Source organism: Eimeria maxima, genomic scaffold (genome assembly GCF_000499605.1).
Source record: "Eimeria maxima Weybridge genomic scaffold, Emw_scaff29, whole genome shotgun sequence".
Classification (NCBI taxonomy): domain Eukaryota; phylum Apicomplexa; class Conoidasida; order Eucoccidiorida; family Eimeriidae; genus Eimeria; species Eimeria maxima.
Window position 1 is genome coordinate 25,419 of NW_013565747.1, and position 13,278 is coordinate 38,696.

The window sequence follows — 13,278 nt, forward strand, 5'->3', positions numbered from 1 at the left end:
GTATCTGCCTAGTTATATAGCTAACTAGCTAGCTGCATAGCCAAGCTAGATAAGTGTATAAGTATCTAGCTAGCTAGCTAGCTAGCTAGCTAGCTGCAGGAGTATCCATACCTCTGTTGGCTGTGCTAGGGTTTGGTGTTTAGGGTTTACGTCTTCCTTTAATTGTCTGTGGGGTTTTATTGCTGCCTGAATATTCAAGGAAGCAGCAGCAGGAATATCTGCTGCTGCTGCTGCTGCTGCTGCTGCAGGGAAAGAATTCTCCTGCTGTTGTTGTTGCTGCTGCTGCTGATCTGCTGCTGCTGCTGCTGCTGTTGCTGTTGCTGCACGTGGGCCTAAGAAAGGCAGCGTGATGGTCGCAGCCACAAACACACGAAGCAACCTGCTGCTGCTGCTGCTGCTGCTGCTGTTGCTGTTTCTGTTGCTGCTGCTGCTGCGCCAGGGCACGCCATGGAGAAGAGAAGAGAAGAAAGACATTGTTTTATAAGGGGGCCCCCTTGGGGCAGCATAATAAATGAATAGCAGCAGCAGCAGCAGCAGCAGCAGCAGCAGCAAGAGAAAAGGATAATAGACAATCCTGCTGCTTGCTACTACTACTCCTGCTGCTGTTGCTGCTGCCACTGCTGGTGCTGTTGCTGCTGCTCCTTTTGCTGCTGTTGTTGCTGCTGCTTAAAATAGTATATATTTATTGCTGCAGCAGCAGATGCATAGGGTATATACAATAGCATAACCCCTATGCATAAAGGAGCATTAGGGCCCCCTTTCCGTCTTATAGGGTAAACTGGAGTAAATAAGAAGAAGTTGCATGCAAAGAAGGAAGAAAAACAAGAAATAAACAAAAGAAGCAACAAAAGATAACAACAACAATGGCGGCTAGCTAAGGGATGCAGCAAAAGAGGGGAAAAAAGGGATCTTTAATTGTAATATAAAGACCTGTAGGGAAGTAAATTCAAATTAAGGGAGAAATAAATAAAGAAAAACAACAAAAAGGAAGAAATGAGGTATTTATACACCATAAATATACATAAGAATAGGAGCCGCCGCCTACCCTTGTTGCTGCAGTGTATATTATTATATAAGGGCTTCTCCCTCCCTCCTATACATATGTTGTGGATATATTTTATGAAGAAATATTCTTTTTAATTTAATTATTTATTTAAATTAATTAATTATTATTTAATTTCATTTATTTTATACAATTAAATACTCCCTTTGCATGCTTAGGGTGTCTGTACACCGCCGCTCTATGCAATCGCGCATACTCGGGTGTATGCACACCTAAAAAGATCGCCCGTCGCTTTCTGTGCTATTAGAGGCTCGTTTTGCGTTCCTTTGACGCATAAACATTTAAATAATTATTTATAAATCATTAAAATACTTAAAAGCAATTGAAATGATGGAGAAAAGCAAAAGAAAGACCCCCCGATGCACGAATGGTGACCATTGGACCATCGATACACAGTAACAAAGAAATGGAGTTTATAATTCCTCTTTTTTCTTCCTTTTCTTCTTTTTATTATTTAAATTTACTCAATTATAGTCAATAATAATAATATTATAATTATTATGTCCGGGGTAGATGAGTCGTTAATTGCCCACAAGCCCCGATGCACAAACCCTAAACACTAAACCCTAAACCCTAAACCCTCAGTGTTTGGCACTAGTTATACAGAAAAGCAGTAATAGGAAGAATAGTTGATCTTGCGGAGGTACAGGCAGCAGCGCAGCATCCTAAACCCTAAACCCTCGGGTGTCCATGCCCCCCAAACACAGAATGCACTACAAAAGAAATAGGCTAAAAACCCTAAACCCTAGACCTAAACCCTCCTAAGGGGAATTTGGCGCTGCTAGGAACTTCATCGCCCCATGTAAAGCCGCAAACCCTAAACCCTAAACCCTAAACCCTAAGTTCTAAACCCTCTATACTCAGCACGCGTATGGAGCGATGACAGGCACTGCATTCTGCTGCTGGATAGAACGTCCCTAAACCCTAAACCCTAGGCCATAAACCCTAAACCCTAAACCCTAAACACTGAAAATTCTAATTAGGGTTTGGATACAAAAGATACAAAAGTAATAGCGGTTGCTTAGATTAGCGATTTGGGGACGAAGGGAAGGGAGTAGAGGATCCACAGGACTCTGTGCAAACCCTAAACCCTAAACCCTAAACCCTAAACCCTAGACTTATTGCCTCACTCGAGCTGATCTGCGTCCTCTTCCTCCTCGCTGTCACTCTCAAAGAAGACGGATGATTTCTGCATGCAGCGCATGCAAATAGCAGCAGCAGTTCCTTTTGGGGCTTGAAGGAGACAGCTAAACCCTAAACCCTATCTGTCTCCAGTCTCCTAAACCCTAAACCCTAATTAAGGGTTTAGAAGAATGAAGTAGGGTTTAGCGTCTAGGGTTTAGCCTTATGGACTAGGGTGCAAAGGCCTGCGCTACAATTCATGGTTAGGGTTTAGCATTAGGGTTTAGGGTTATCCGCTAGGGTTTAGGGTTTAGGGTTTAGCTCACCGGTTGCCAAATATGTAGTCTGTTGTCGTTGGCAACAGAAGCGACCATCTGCGTAGACAACAAACACTAAACCCTAAACCCTAGACCCCAAACCCTAAACCCTATATCCTGACTGCACTAAGCTAGATGCCTAGGGTTTAGGGTTTAGGGTTTAGGGTTTAGCACCTGTGGGAACCTTTCTTCACAGTTCCATGACGCATCATAAATATCCGCACGATGCCCGCCATGGGTGAACTGCAGCGAAAACCCTAAACCCTAAACCCTAAACCCTAAACCCTAGACCGCAAACCGTAAACCCTAAACCCTTAACATCAAATCCCAGATGATCAACCAAGCGCTTGTCAATTATCCACCTCAAACCCTAAACCCTAAACCCTCATCCCTCGACCCAATCTCTCCAGCCCTGAAACCCTCTCCCCAAACCCTAAACCCTAAACCCTAAACCCTAAACCCTTTTTTCAACGTACAAGAAGCTCTGGTGGTCCATCCTCTGCATCCTCTGGATCTTGTTCTTCTCCTACACGATTAAAGTCCCATAAAGAAATAAATTTATTATTTCCTCCAGATAAACAAACAGAAGGAAGAAAAGAAGAAAAAGAAGAAAAAGATACACCATGATCTGTTGATGCCTCCACTGCATGCAATGGAATATCTAAACGACGCCAATCGTATAAATTCAACATCTGTATACACATACATAAACCCTAAACCCTAAACCCTAAACCCTAAACCCTAAACCCTAAAAATTAAATCCTAAAACCTGAAAAATAAACCCTGAAAAATAAACCCGAAAAACTAGGCCCTGAAAACTAAACCCTAAAAGGTAGGTTCTAAACCCTAAACCCTAAAACGTAGGTCTAAACCCTAAACCCTAAACCCTAGACGAACCCCATCATCGCCACCGCAGATGAATACTTCCGGTTTAAGGGGAGTTGTGGATACGCAGTTGATGGCGGAACCCTTGAACTTCACCTGAAGCACAACAGCGCGAGGGTTTAGGGTTTAGGGTTTTCCAGCTTTAAGGGTTCAGAGGGAATTAGGGTTTTTAAGGGTTTAGGGTTTATGGGGTTTGTCCGTCTTGCCTCACCTCCCCAGATGGCTTAGATGTGTCCTGACGAATATCCCATCTGTGCATACACCTCAAACCCTAAACCCTAAACCCTAAACCCTAAACCCTAAACAAGCGAATCGCTTCAACCCCCATATAAGTGCGAAAGTGATGATGCCAAGATAACCTAAGTTGCCCCTAATCCCAAAACCCTAAACCCTAAACCCTAAACCCTAATTTGGCCTACAGAGAAACAATGCTATCTTCTTGTGCTATCAAGAAGACATCTGCTGCTGCCCAGCAGCAAGAATTAAAACGCGCGCTCCTTTCTCCTACGCGAGAACCAGGGGTCCCATCTGGTGCTGCAGCACATAAACCCTAAACCCTAAACCCTAGAAATAAGACCGCAGACCCGCCATCCGCCTCTAGTGAGCAGACCAGCAACATATTCGAGGGTTTACAGCTCTGTCTGAGGGTTTATGCGGCCTTTTGAGGGTTTATAGGGGTTTACGAGGGTTTAGGGTTTTCTGAGGGTTTAGGGTTTACATTTTTCCTTCAGCGCAGTAGCAGCAGCATCATAAACCGCCCACGAACCCTCAGACCCGCAGGCGACGATCTGCCCCTCACGATTAGGGTTCCAGCTCAAGCAGGTCCTGAGCAAACCCTAAACCCTAAACCCTAAGCCCTAAACCCTAGAGAATAAACCCTAGACGAACTGCTGTCTGTTGTTCACCAAAACCCAAAGTTCTAAGGATTCAAATCAGCCATGCAACTGAAGCACCAGCAACAAACCCTAAACCCTAAACCCTAAACCCTGCAGCCTACGCTTCGCCTTTGTTTCCAACCAACGCAGCCTCGGGACCCTCGCAAACCCCCTCAGCCTCCAAATTGTACAGCAGAACTGCGAAACCACAAGCCCTAAACCCTAAACCCTAAACACTAAATACTGGCAGGTGCGTACAGAACCCAAAACATGGAGCTTAGAGATTAGGGTTAGGGTTTATAAATTAGGGTTTATAAATTAGGGTTTAGGGTTTAACGGACCTCTGCCGTCGACCGCACAACTGGCAACTATCGCGGGACGTTGAGGCATATACCTCGCGCTGCAGAACCACAAACCCTTAACCCTGAACCCTAAACCCTAAATATTACGGGTTGCAGGCACGCTACAGGAACCAGCGCACTTAACAAGTCTGCCTACAGTTAAGGGTTTAGGGTTTAGGGTTTAGGGTTTGGCTAGTCACCAGTTAGACTCCCGCGGATGCGGCAACCTCTTAACGACTTTAAGTTTGTAAGAAGAGAGCCCATAGTGGAAACCCTCATAGTCTGCACCACGACACCCAAACCCTAAACCCTAAACCCTAAACCCTAAACACTAAACCCTAAACCCTAAACCCTGCTAATCGGAGGTTGAGGGTTTGTAGTCTTACCGCCTCTCTCTTTGTATTCGTTTGTCTGCTGGTCATCGAACGGGCCCACTGGCAGCTCCACCTAACACAAACCCTAAACCCTAAACCCTAAACACTAAATTTCCCAATCCCTAAGCCGTAAAACCTAAACCCTAGATTATTAACTATATGCATTGGCTAGTATATCTAAACCTGTTCTCTAACCTGCCTAATACCCGCCAAACCCTAAACCCTAAACCCTAAACCCTAGCTTACTTGCATAACAATCAAGGCATCAGGCTCCTCGCCGCTGGTGTGTGTGCCAAGAAGCAGCCGTTGTTTTACAACTGATGATGTGGAGCATCTGCACGTCACCACCCAAACCCTAAACCCTAAACCCTAAACCCTAAACCCTAGTCGCATGCATGCTGTTGTCTGCTAGGGTTTCGTGCGGACGTCTGTAGACTTTCCGTGCGTTTCTCTCTCTAGGGTTTACGCCCACGGGTTTACACTCTAGAGTTTACATATATTTAGTGTTTAGTCTAGGGTTTAGGGTTTAGGGTTTAGGGTTTACGGTGTAATTCCTGGTAACCATTGTACAGTAAGAGAAGGCCAATCAAGAGGAACATTCAATAATACGTCGTATAAAACTTGTGAATTAACTCGCCAATTATTATACTCTGTTTCCTCCCATGCTGCTTCTAGCTCCTTCTTGCTGCTGCTGCTGCTGCTGCTGTTGCTGTTGCTGTTGCTGCTGCTGCTGTTGGTGCTTGATGGCGAAAGAGTAGAGGCGTTGGTGGGAGAGGAGGAGGCTTCTTTATCCTCTACATTGCTGCTGCTGCTGTCTTCCGTCTTTGTTGCTGTTGCTGCTGCTGCTGCCTGCGGTTCAGCTTCTGATGCTGCTGCTGCTGTTGCTGCATCTGCTGCTGCATCCTCTGTACGTTGCAGCTTAGGAGGCCGGGGGTCCTCCGCGAACTTGACTTTGCTCTCCATTGCTTTGGTGGAATTAGGGTTTAGGGTTTAGGGTTTAGGGTTTACTGTAATACACTCTGCACAGGAGTGTTACAACTCTGTATCCACAGATACACACCTAAGATGGTTTAGGGTTTAGGGTTTAGGGTTTTGCTGCCCGCCAGTAAAGTCAAGGCGGGAGGAAGACAAGACGCCCCTTTGGGGGAAACCTGGCAGAGACGAGGGTTTAGGGTTTAGGGTTTACTGCTGCATACGTGGAGTTTAATTATAAAGGCAGATTGAGTGTTTTTAACCTATCTGCACATGGTTAAGGGTTTAGGGTTTAGGGTTTACTGTTTATGGTTACGGGCTTTGCCAAGACCCACCAACCGCAACACCTTTGTGCTGCATGCAGCCGCAGCAGCAGCAACAACAACTGCTTCAGCAACAGCAGCAGCAACAACAACAGCAGCAACACATTAAGTTAATTGCAGCAAAATAAAAACACCTTAGTGTTATCTTCTGCTGCAGCAAAACTCCCTCTTCCTGCTGCTGCTGGGCTTCGGTCTCGACTTGCCGGGCAGCAGCCGTAGCCAGAAGAAGCAGCAGCAGCAGCAGCAACAGCAGCAGCAGCAGCAGCAGCAGCAGCAGCTCAATAAGACTTCCATAGCTTTTCATTGTGGCTGTTGGAGGTACCAAGACAGCAACGGTCTTGGATTGCCACCCCACGGGCCTAGGGTTTGCGGCCTAGGGTTTAGGGTTTCGTATCTAGGGTTTAGGGTTTAGGGTTTAGGGTTTACAGCAATATGTTGTGGGTGGATAAACACGCTCCTCGTCGTCTTGACGACTTGGACTGTCATCCCCATCTTACCCCTCTCTTCCGCAGCGTCCGTCAAACCCTAAACCCTAAACCCTTAACCCCCGATTTCTCTACCTCCCCCTATACTTGCCCTCAATAGTAGCCCTCATCTTCTACTTGCACAGCCATCTCCGACAGTGTCAAGGGTTTAGGGTTTAGGGTTTAGGGTTTGTTGTTGGGTGTGTGTACACCGCAGCTAGCGGCTAGCGATAATCCCCCCCATTTGTTGTTGTATGGACCAAGCGGGGCAGGAAAGAAGACGAGGGTTTTAGCGTATTTAAGAGAAGTATTTGGAGAGGAAATAGACAAGGTAATTCCTAGGGTTTAGGGTTTAGGGTTTAGGTTTCGGGGGTTTTGGGGGGGGTGGGCACCTTCATATCTATGAAGCGTTTCACGACCGCCACCCTCGGTGTGCCAAACCCTTATTCTAGGGTTTAGGGTTTAGGGTTTAGGGTTTGGGGGTATTTTTGCAGGTTCGTGTTGAGACTTTTGTTGAGAAAGAAACAAACGCAGAGGCGACATTATGCCAATCAAATGACCACACTATTAGTGAGTCTTAAGGGTTTAGTGTTTAGGGTTTAGGAGGGTTTAGGGTTTAGGAGGGTTTAGGGTTTAGGGTTGTAATTCTGGCTGAGGATTTCCCATTTCATAGGATTATGTGTTATTCTTTAGAGTGTTTTCCCCTCTACCTCTCTCTCTGCTTCCCTAGGGTTTAGGGTTTAGGGTTTAGGGTTTAGGGTTTGTATGCAGTATCGTGTGCTGAGTTCGGTACACGAGATAAGGCAATAGTACAAGGGGTAATAAAAGATCTTGTAGAGGCAGCACCACAAGCATCAATTGCTTCTTCTTTCTTTTTTACTAAAAAAAGACAAAAAAGATATAAAGGTAATATATATTCGAGGGTTTAGGGTTTAGGGTTTAGGGTTTATGTATTCATTGGTAGTATGTACTAAGCGAAGGTGCTCAACATTCTCATGCTAGTCTATACTTTTATGTTCTATAATTTAGGATTTTTCTAGGGTTTAGGGTTTTCCAGGGTTTAGGGTTTAGGGTTTAGGGTTTATGCATGCAGTGGTAGTAGTCCTAGAAGCGGATATATTAAGCAAAGGTGCTTAACACTCTCTTCCTAGTATTACCTCTCCTGTGCTATTATGTTCTATAATTTATGATTTTTCTAGGGTTTAGGGTTTAGGGTTTAGGGTTTAGGGTTTAGGGTTTAGGGTTTAGGGTTTATGTATACAGTGGTAGTCCTTCAAGATGCGGATATATTAAGCGAAGGTGCCCAACATTCTCTTCGTCGTTCTTTGGAGTCTTCTGTTGGTTGTTTACAATTTATATTATTAGCAGCAAACCCTACTGCTATTACACCACCACTTAAATCTAGGTATATATAACTGCAGCAGCAGCAGCAGCAGCAGCAGCAGCAGCAGCAAGTGCAGCAGCATGGGCAGCAGCATGAGTAGCAGCAGCAGGAGCTGCAATTGGAACAGCAGCAGCACGAGCAGCAGTAAAAGTACCATATGTAGAACTATCGTCACCAACAGAAACAACAACAGCAGCAGCAACAGCAGCAGCAGCAGCAGCAGCAAATTTATGTGTATGTATTATGTATGCATGCAGGTGTTTGGGTATTCGTGTTCCTTTGCCTCCAACTGGTGAAGTAATAAAAGTCCTTAAAAAGACTGCACTAAAAGAAGAAACACCTGTAAACCCTAAACCCTAAACCCTAATTCCTAAACCCTAAACCCTAATATAGACTTTTTAAACCCTAAACCCTAAACCCTCGTTTCCTATCTCCGGATTTGAACTAGCAATGCTTAAACAAATACCCCAAGTAACGTATAGCTTTCATCTGCTGCTGCCGTTGCTGCTGCTGCTGCTGTTGTTGTTGTTGCTGCTGCTGCTGCAGGAGGAACTGATACCTGATGCTATGCTGCAGCAAGTATGTTTATACAGCAGCAGGAACATGCGTCGTTCTTTATTATCCTTGCAGTGTATATTAACATCTAATTTTGCTGCAGCAGCAGGAGCAGGAGGAGGAGGAGGCACAGCAGCAGCAGCAGCAGCAACAACAGCAGCAATGCGTCAGCTGCTGCAGTATGGTAACCCTAATTGCCCATTCCCTGCTGCCTGGGAAGCAGCAGCAGACGAAGCAGCAGCAAAGATGGCTAGACACCCGAGTGTACGTACACTGCAAGAATTAAGAGGTTTATTTTATGATTTATTAGCTGCACTTATTCCTCCTGATTTGCTGCTGCTGCGTATAATTAAGAGTTTATTCTTCTTGAAGCCAGGGGAGGTACCTAGAGATACCTCTGCTGCTCTTTGCTGCAGCAGCAGCAGCAGCAGCAGCAGCAGCAGCAGTAGCGGGAGCAGCGGGAGCTGGATGAGTGGTAATAGAGCTGCTGCAGCAGCAAAATACGTACAGCAGCGCAACAAAAGGCTGCTGCTGCTGCAGGTTGCTGCTGATGCTGCTGCTGCTGCTGCTGGCATGCAAAGAGGCAGCAAACCAATCTTCCATCTTGAGGCTTTTGCTGCTGCTGCTATGAGGAGATTTAAGGCTTACGCAGAAGCACAAACCCTAAACCCTAAACCCTAAACCCTAAAACAACCAAAACGAATTATATCCACTTCTTTTTATTGTTTTTCTTTATTTAATTATTATTTATTTATTTATTTTTTATTTATTTTATTTATTTATTTTATTTATTTTATTTATTTATTTTATTTATTTTATTTATAAATATAAAATGTTTAATTTAAAAATGATTTCTATGCATATATTACAGCAGCAGCAGCAGCAGCAGCAGCAGCAGCAGCAGCAGCAACGCGAAATGTACAGGGAGCTACATGCTAGCAGCAAGCATAAACCCTAAACCGTCCCTTGCTAGGGATTAGGGTTTAGGGTTTAGCACGCTGAATCTGCAGCAGCAGCATTAGACACTTCCACAGAAGCTGCTGCTGCTGCTGCTGCTGCTGCCTGCAGCGGCTGCCTGCCATCGACTGCTGCTGGTGCTGCTGCTGTTGCTGCTGCTGTTGCTGCTGCAGCAGCAGCAGCAAGCTGCAAGATGGTTGCGACCACCCTGCCGAGCAAGCGGAATGATGAAGAGCTAGCTAGCTAGCTAGCTAGCTAGCAGTTAGTGTACCTAGCTAGCTACTAGCTAGCTATCCACAAGAGCTGCTGCTGCAGCTCCCTCCTTCCCTACCTACCTAGCTAGCCACATAGCCGCCTTGCTAGCTAGCTAGCTAGTTAGCTAGTTAGCTAGCTAGCTAGCTAGTTATTTAAGGTCCCAGCTAGCTGGTGCTGCAGCAACTCCTGCTGCGTAGTTAGGGCCCCCAAGGAAGGCATAGGGGCCCCCTCTAATAATTTAAGGGTTGCTCCCCCTCCTGTAGATAAATGTGTTAGTAATAAATTAGGGTTTTGCTGCTGCAGCAACTTAACTGCAGCAAGAGAATCACCACCACCTACTATACTTGTTGCTCCTGCTGCTGTTGCTGCTGCTGCTGCTAATGCTACAGATGCTGTACCCTCCCTAAATGCAGGATTCTCTGCATAACCCATTGGACCGTTCCTGCAGCACAGCAGCAGCAGCAGCAGCAGCAACAGCAGCAGCAGCTATTAGGTGGCGTCGTTTAGGGTTTCGTGTATCGAGTTTGGGGTTTAGGGTTTAGTAGAATGGTTCTGAAGGATTTAGGGTTTTTGGTATTTAGGGCTTAGGGTGTCCTTAGGGTTTAGGGTTTAGGGTTTAGGGTTTAGGACTGACCAGACAATAGTTTTGCATTTTAAGATTTCTTCTTTGTATAATTTATTGGTTTGTTGCCCATGATCTAATGCATAAAGATGCGAAGGAATATTATCTGCTGCTGCTGCTGCAGCAACGCATGCAGCATTAGGGCTTACTTCTTCCCCTAATAAGAAATCTACTGGTAACAACAAACGAACACCACGAGCAGATGCTAAACCCTCTATTTCCTACACATACAACACGCATACATAAACAAACCCTAAACCCTAAACCCTAAACCCTAGGTATTTATACAACTGGCACAACGAACAAACGCGCACTAAAAAACCCTAAACCCTAAACACTCGACTGTCCCAAACCCTAAACCCTAAACCCTCGACTGTCTCAAACCCTAAACCCTGCAGTACGCCCGTAAGACCTCGCTACCTCTTAACCTCCTACAAAACCCTAAACCCTAAACCCTACCTTGCAAGTATCTAGTTGTGAATCCTCAACAATAGAGGCACCAAGCTGTGCACCTCTTGCCTTTAAGAAAGTTAATGCCATACAGCCACCAATTAATACTCTATCTTCTTTTTTAGATAAATAAATTAATCTTCTTAATAGTCCTGCCTTAGAGGAAACCTTCGAGCCGCCAACTACCCAACAGACCGGACGAGCAGGAGAGGAAACCGCCGACTGCACACAAACCCTAAACCCTAAACCCTAAACCCTAAACCCTAAAATTGAAGTAATAAACCATAAACCCTAAAATTGGAACGGGAGAGAATAAACCCTAAAATCGACATGAACATCGGAAACCTGAATACCCTAAAACACAAACCCTAAACCCTAAACCCTACAAACCCTAAACCCTACAAACCCTAAACCCTTCAAAACATCCTTCCCCCGTGCCCCACATCCGTCCAGCTCCGTAAGAAACCCCGTAAACCCTCGTAAACCCTAAACCCTCGGGAGTGAGCTGACGTGTATAGCTTGAAGTTCCTTAAGAAGAAGAAGACCAGCAAGAGCGAATTTATTTTGTTGTTTTGCTGCCTTAGGTGTTGCCTCCATGGATGCATGCATGCGATGAATAGCCCCAAAGGCATCATTAACGTAAACCCTAGCTAATGATGCTAAACCCTCGCCAAGGGCAGCGTCATTCGTTTTCTCCCCAGGATGTAATCGTACTGAATACACAAACCCTAAACCCTAAACCCTAAACCCTAGGAGCACAGCAAACCCTAATACTGTGCAACAGGAAATGCAGAGAAAGAGAGAGAGAGAGTTAGTAACACACTAAAGGAAGGCCATATATAATGCAAAACTATGAAAAAACACCAAACCCTAAACCCTAAACCCTAAACCCTAAACCCTCACCATTTTCAAGAAGAAGTACTTCTCCTTCCTTAAGATTAGCCACCATTTCTTCTGTTTCTTTTCCTATACAGCTAGGAGCAAAATGAACAGGTACCCGCAGCATTTGCTGCAGCGGCTGCTGCAGGAATTTAAGAGAGTAACGCTGCAGCTCCTGCTGCTGCTGCTGCTGCTGCTGCTGCTGCGGCAGCTTAGGGTCCTTAAAGTGCGACAGCAGCAGCACACTTGCTCCTGCATCTAATAGATATCTTAATGTTGGCTCTAATGCCCGCATGCGTGTGTCATCTGTTATCTTATAAAAATCCTCGCTGCTGCTGCTGCTGCTGCTGCTGCTGCTGCTGCTGGTGTTTTCTATTACAGCTACATTGAGGTCCCCACGCACTAACACTTTCTTCCCTTTAAAGAAACTAGGAGGAACATCTAATATGCTTGCGGGTAGCTCATCATTTGCTGCTGCTGCTCCTGCTGCTGCTGCTGCTGCTGCTGCTGTTTTTGTTGTTGCTGCTGCTCCATGCACACTCAGTGCGCTGGGAGATACGTGCCGCTGCCCCTGCTGCAACTGCTGCAGCGGCTGCTGCTGCTGCTGCTGCACACCGTCTGGGGAGGGGAGAAGGCCTTGGGGAGGCTGGAAACGAAAGCCAGCCGCTTCATACACACACACAAACCCTAAACCCTAAACCCTAAACCCGAAATCCCGACGCTTGGTACAGCCTGCACCAGACAACCCGAGGGACTAGGGCTTCGATTCGGGTTTAGGGTTTAGGGATTACGAGTTACCTCCCGTTAGACCGCCGCATAGGCAAGCTGGGACGGCCAAGAACCACAGCCGCACCATCTGCACAAAACACCAACCCCAAACCCTAAAACCCTAAACCCTAAACCCTAAACCCTAACCTCTAAACCGTTAACCCTGAATACCACACAAGCATACTTGGCGTCAAAACACAGAACCCTTGCAGTAACCAACGCCTAAACGCCTCAAAGTGTGTATATCTAAAACGCTAACCCTAAACCCTAAACCCTAAACCCTTACTGGGTTGTAGTGTACGGATCCCCTGCCGAGACAACCCAGGAATCCGTGGCAAACTGCAGCAAGCCGATACAACGAGGGTTTAGGGTTTGTAATGGATAAATAAGGGTTTATCATTAAGAATTTATTGTTTAGGGTTTAGGGTTTACTGTTTAGGGTTTGGGGACCGCAGCCGAACCGCGTACCACTTCCAGCGCACCGCCGACAGCTTAGCTGCCCACAGCAAGGGTTTAGGGTTTAGGGTTTAGGGATTGGCGTTACCTAGAAATGTATGTTACTAAACAATATTATGGATTCGTTAAACACTGATATTTAAAGCTTCCCTCAATACTTGGTCCTAGGGTTTAGGGTTTAGGGTTTAATGCTTAGGGTTTAGGGCTGAGGGCCCC

At 45.8% G+C, this 13,278-nt stretch overlaps 3 protein-coding genes across 3 annotated transcripts; 1 reads left to right on the forward strand and 2 right to left on the reverse strand.

The window, feature by feature from the left end:
- Window positions 1–2,084: 2,084 nt before the first annotated feature.
- EMWEY_00005230 (WD domain, G-beta repeat domain containing protein, putative) lies at window positions 2,085–5,940 on the reverse strand (the record flags this gene model as incomplete). The annotated part of the gene is made up of 14 exons (XM_013481188.1): window positions 2,085–2,136; window positions 2,194–2,252; window positions 2,512–2,559; window positions 2,677–2,745; window positions 2,979–3,194; window positions 3,599–3,638; window positions 3,807–3,921; window positions 4,106–4,212; window positions 4,385–4,460; window positions 4,604–4,662; window positions 4,804–4,885; window positions 4,990–5,050; window positions 5,224–5,311; window positions 5,522–5,940. 14 exons carry the CDS (start codon window positions 5,938–5,940, stop codon window positions 2,085–2,087), a joined length of 1,491 nt encoding a protein of 496 aa, XP_013336642.1.
- Window positions 5,941–6,704: 764 nt separating this feature from the next.
- Window positions 6,705–8,480, forward strand: EMWEY_00005240 (replication factor c, putative; the record flags this gene model as incomplete). Its single annotated transcript, XM_013481189.1, has 7 exons — window positions 6,705–6,785; window positions 6,954–7,067; window positions 7,231–7,306; window positions 7,508–7,642; window positions 7,830–7,865; window positions 8,000–8,141; window positions 8,378–8,480. 7 exons carry the CDS (start codon window positions 6,705–6,707, stop codon window positions 8,478–8,480), a joined length of 687 nt encoding a protein of 228 aa, XP_013336643.1.
- Window positions 8,481–10,031: 1,551 nt separating this feature from the next.
- EMWEY_00005250 (phosphoglycerate kinase, putative) lies at window positions 10,032–12,788 on the reverse strand (the record flags this gene model as incomplete). Its single annotated transcript, XM_013481190.1, has 8 exons — window positions 10,032–10,329; window positions 10,522–10,730; window positions 10,969–11,181; window positions 11,278–11,304; window positions 11,470–11,672; window positions 11,863–12,504; window positions 12,637–12,694; window positions 12,783–12,788. 8 exons carry the CDS (start codon window positions 12,786–12,788, stop codon window positions 10,032–10,034), a joined length of 1,656 nt encoding a protein of 551 aa, XP_013336644.1.
- Between the last annotated feature and the right edge of the window lie 490 nt (window positions 12,789–13,278).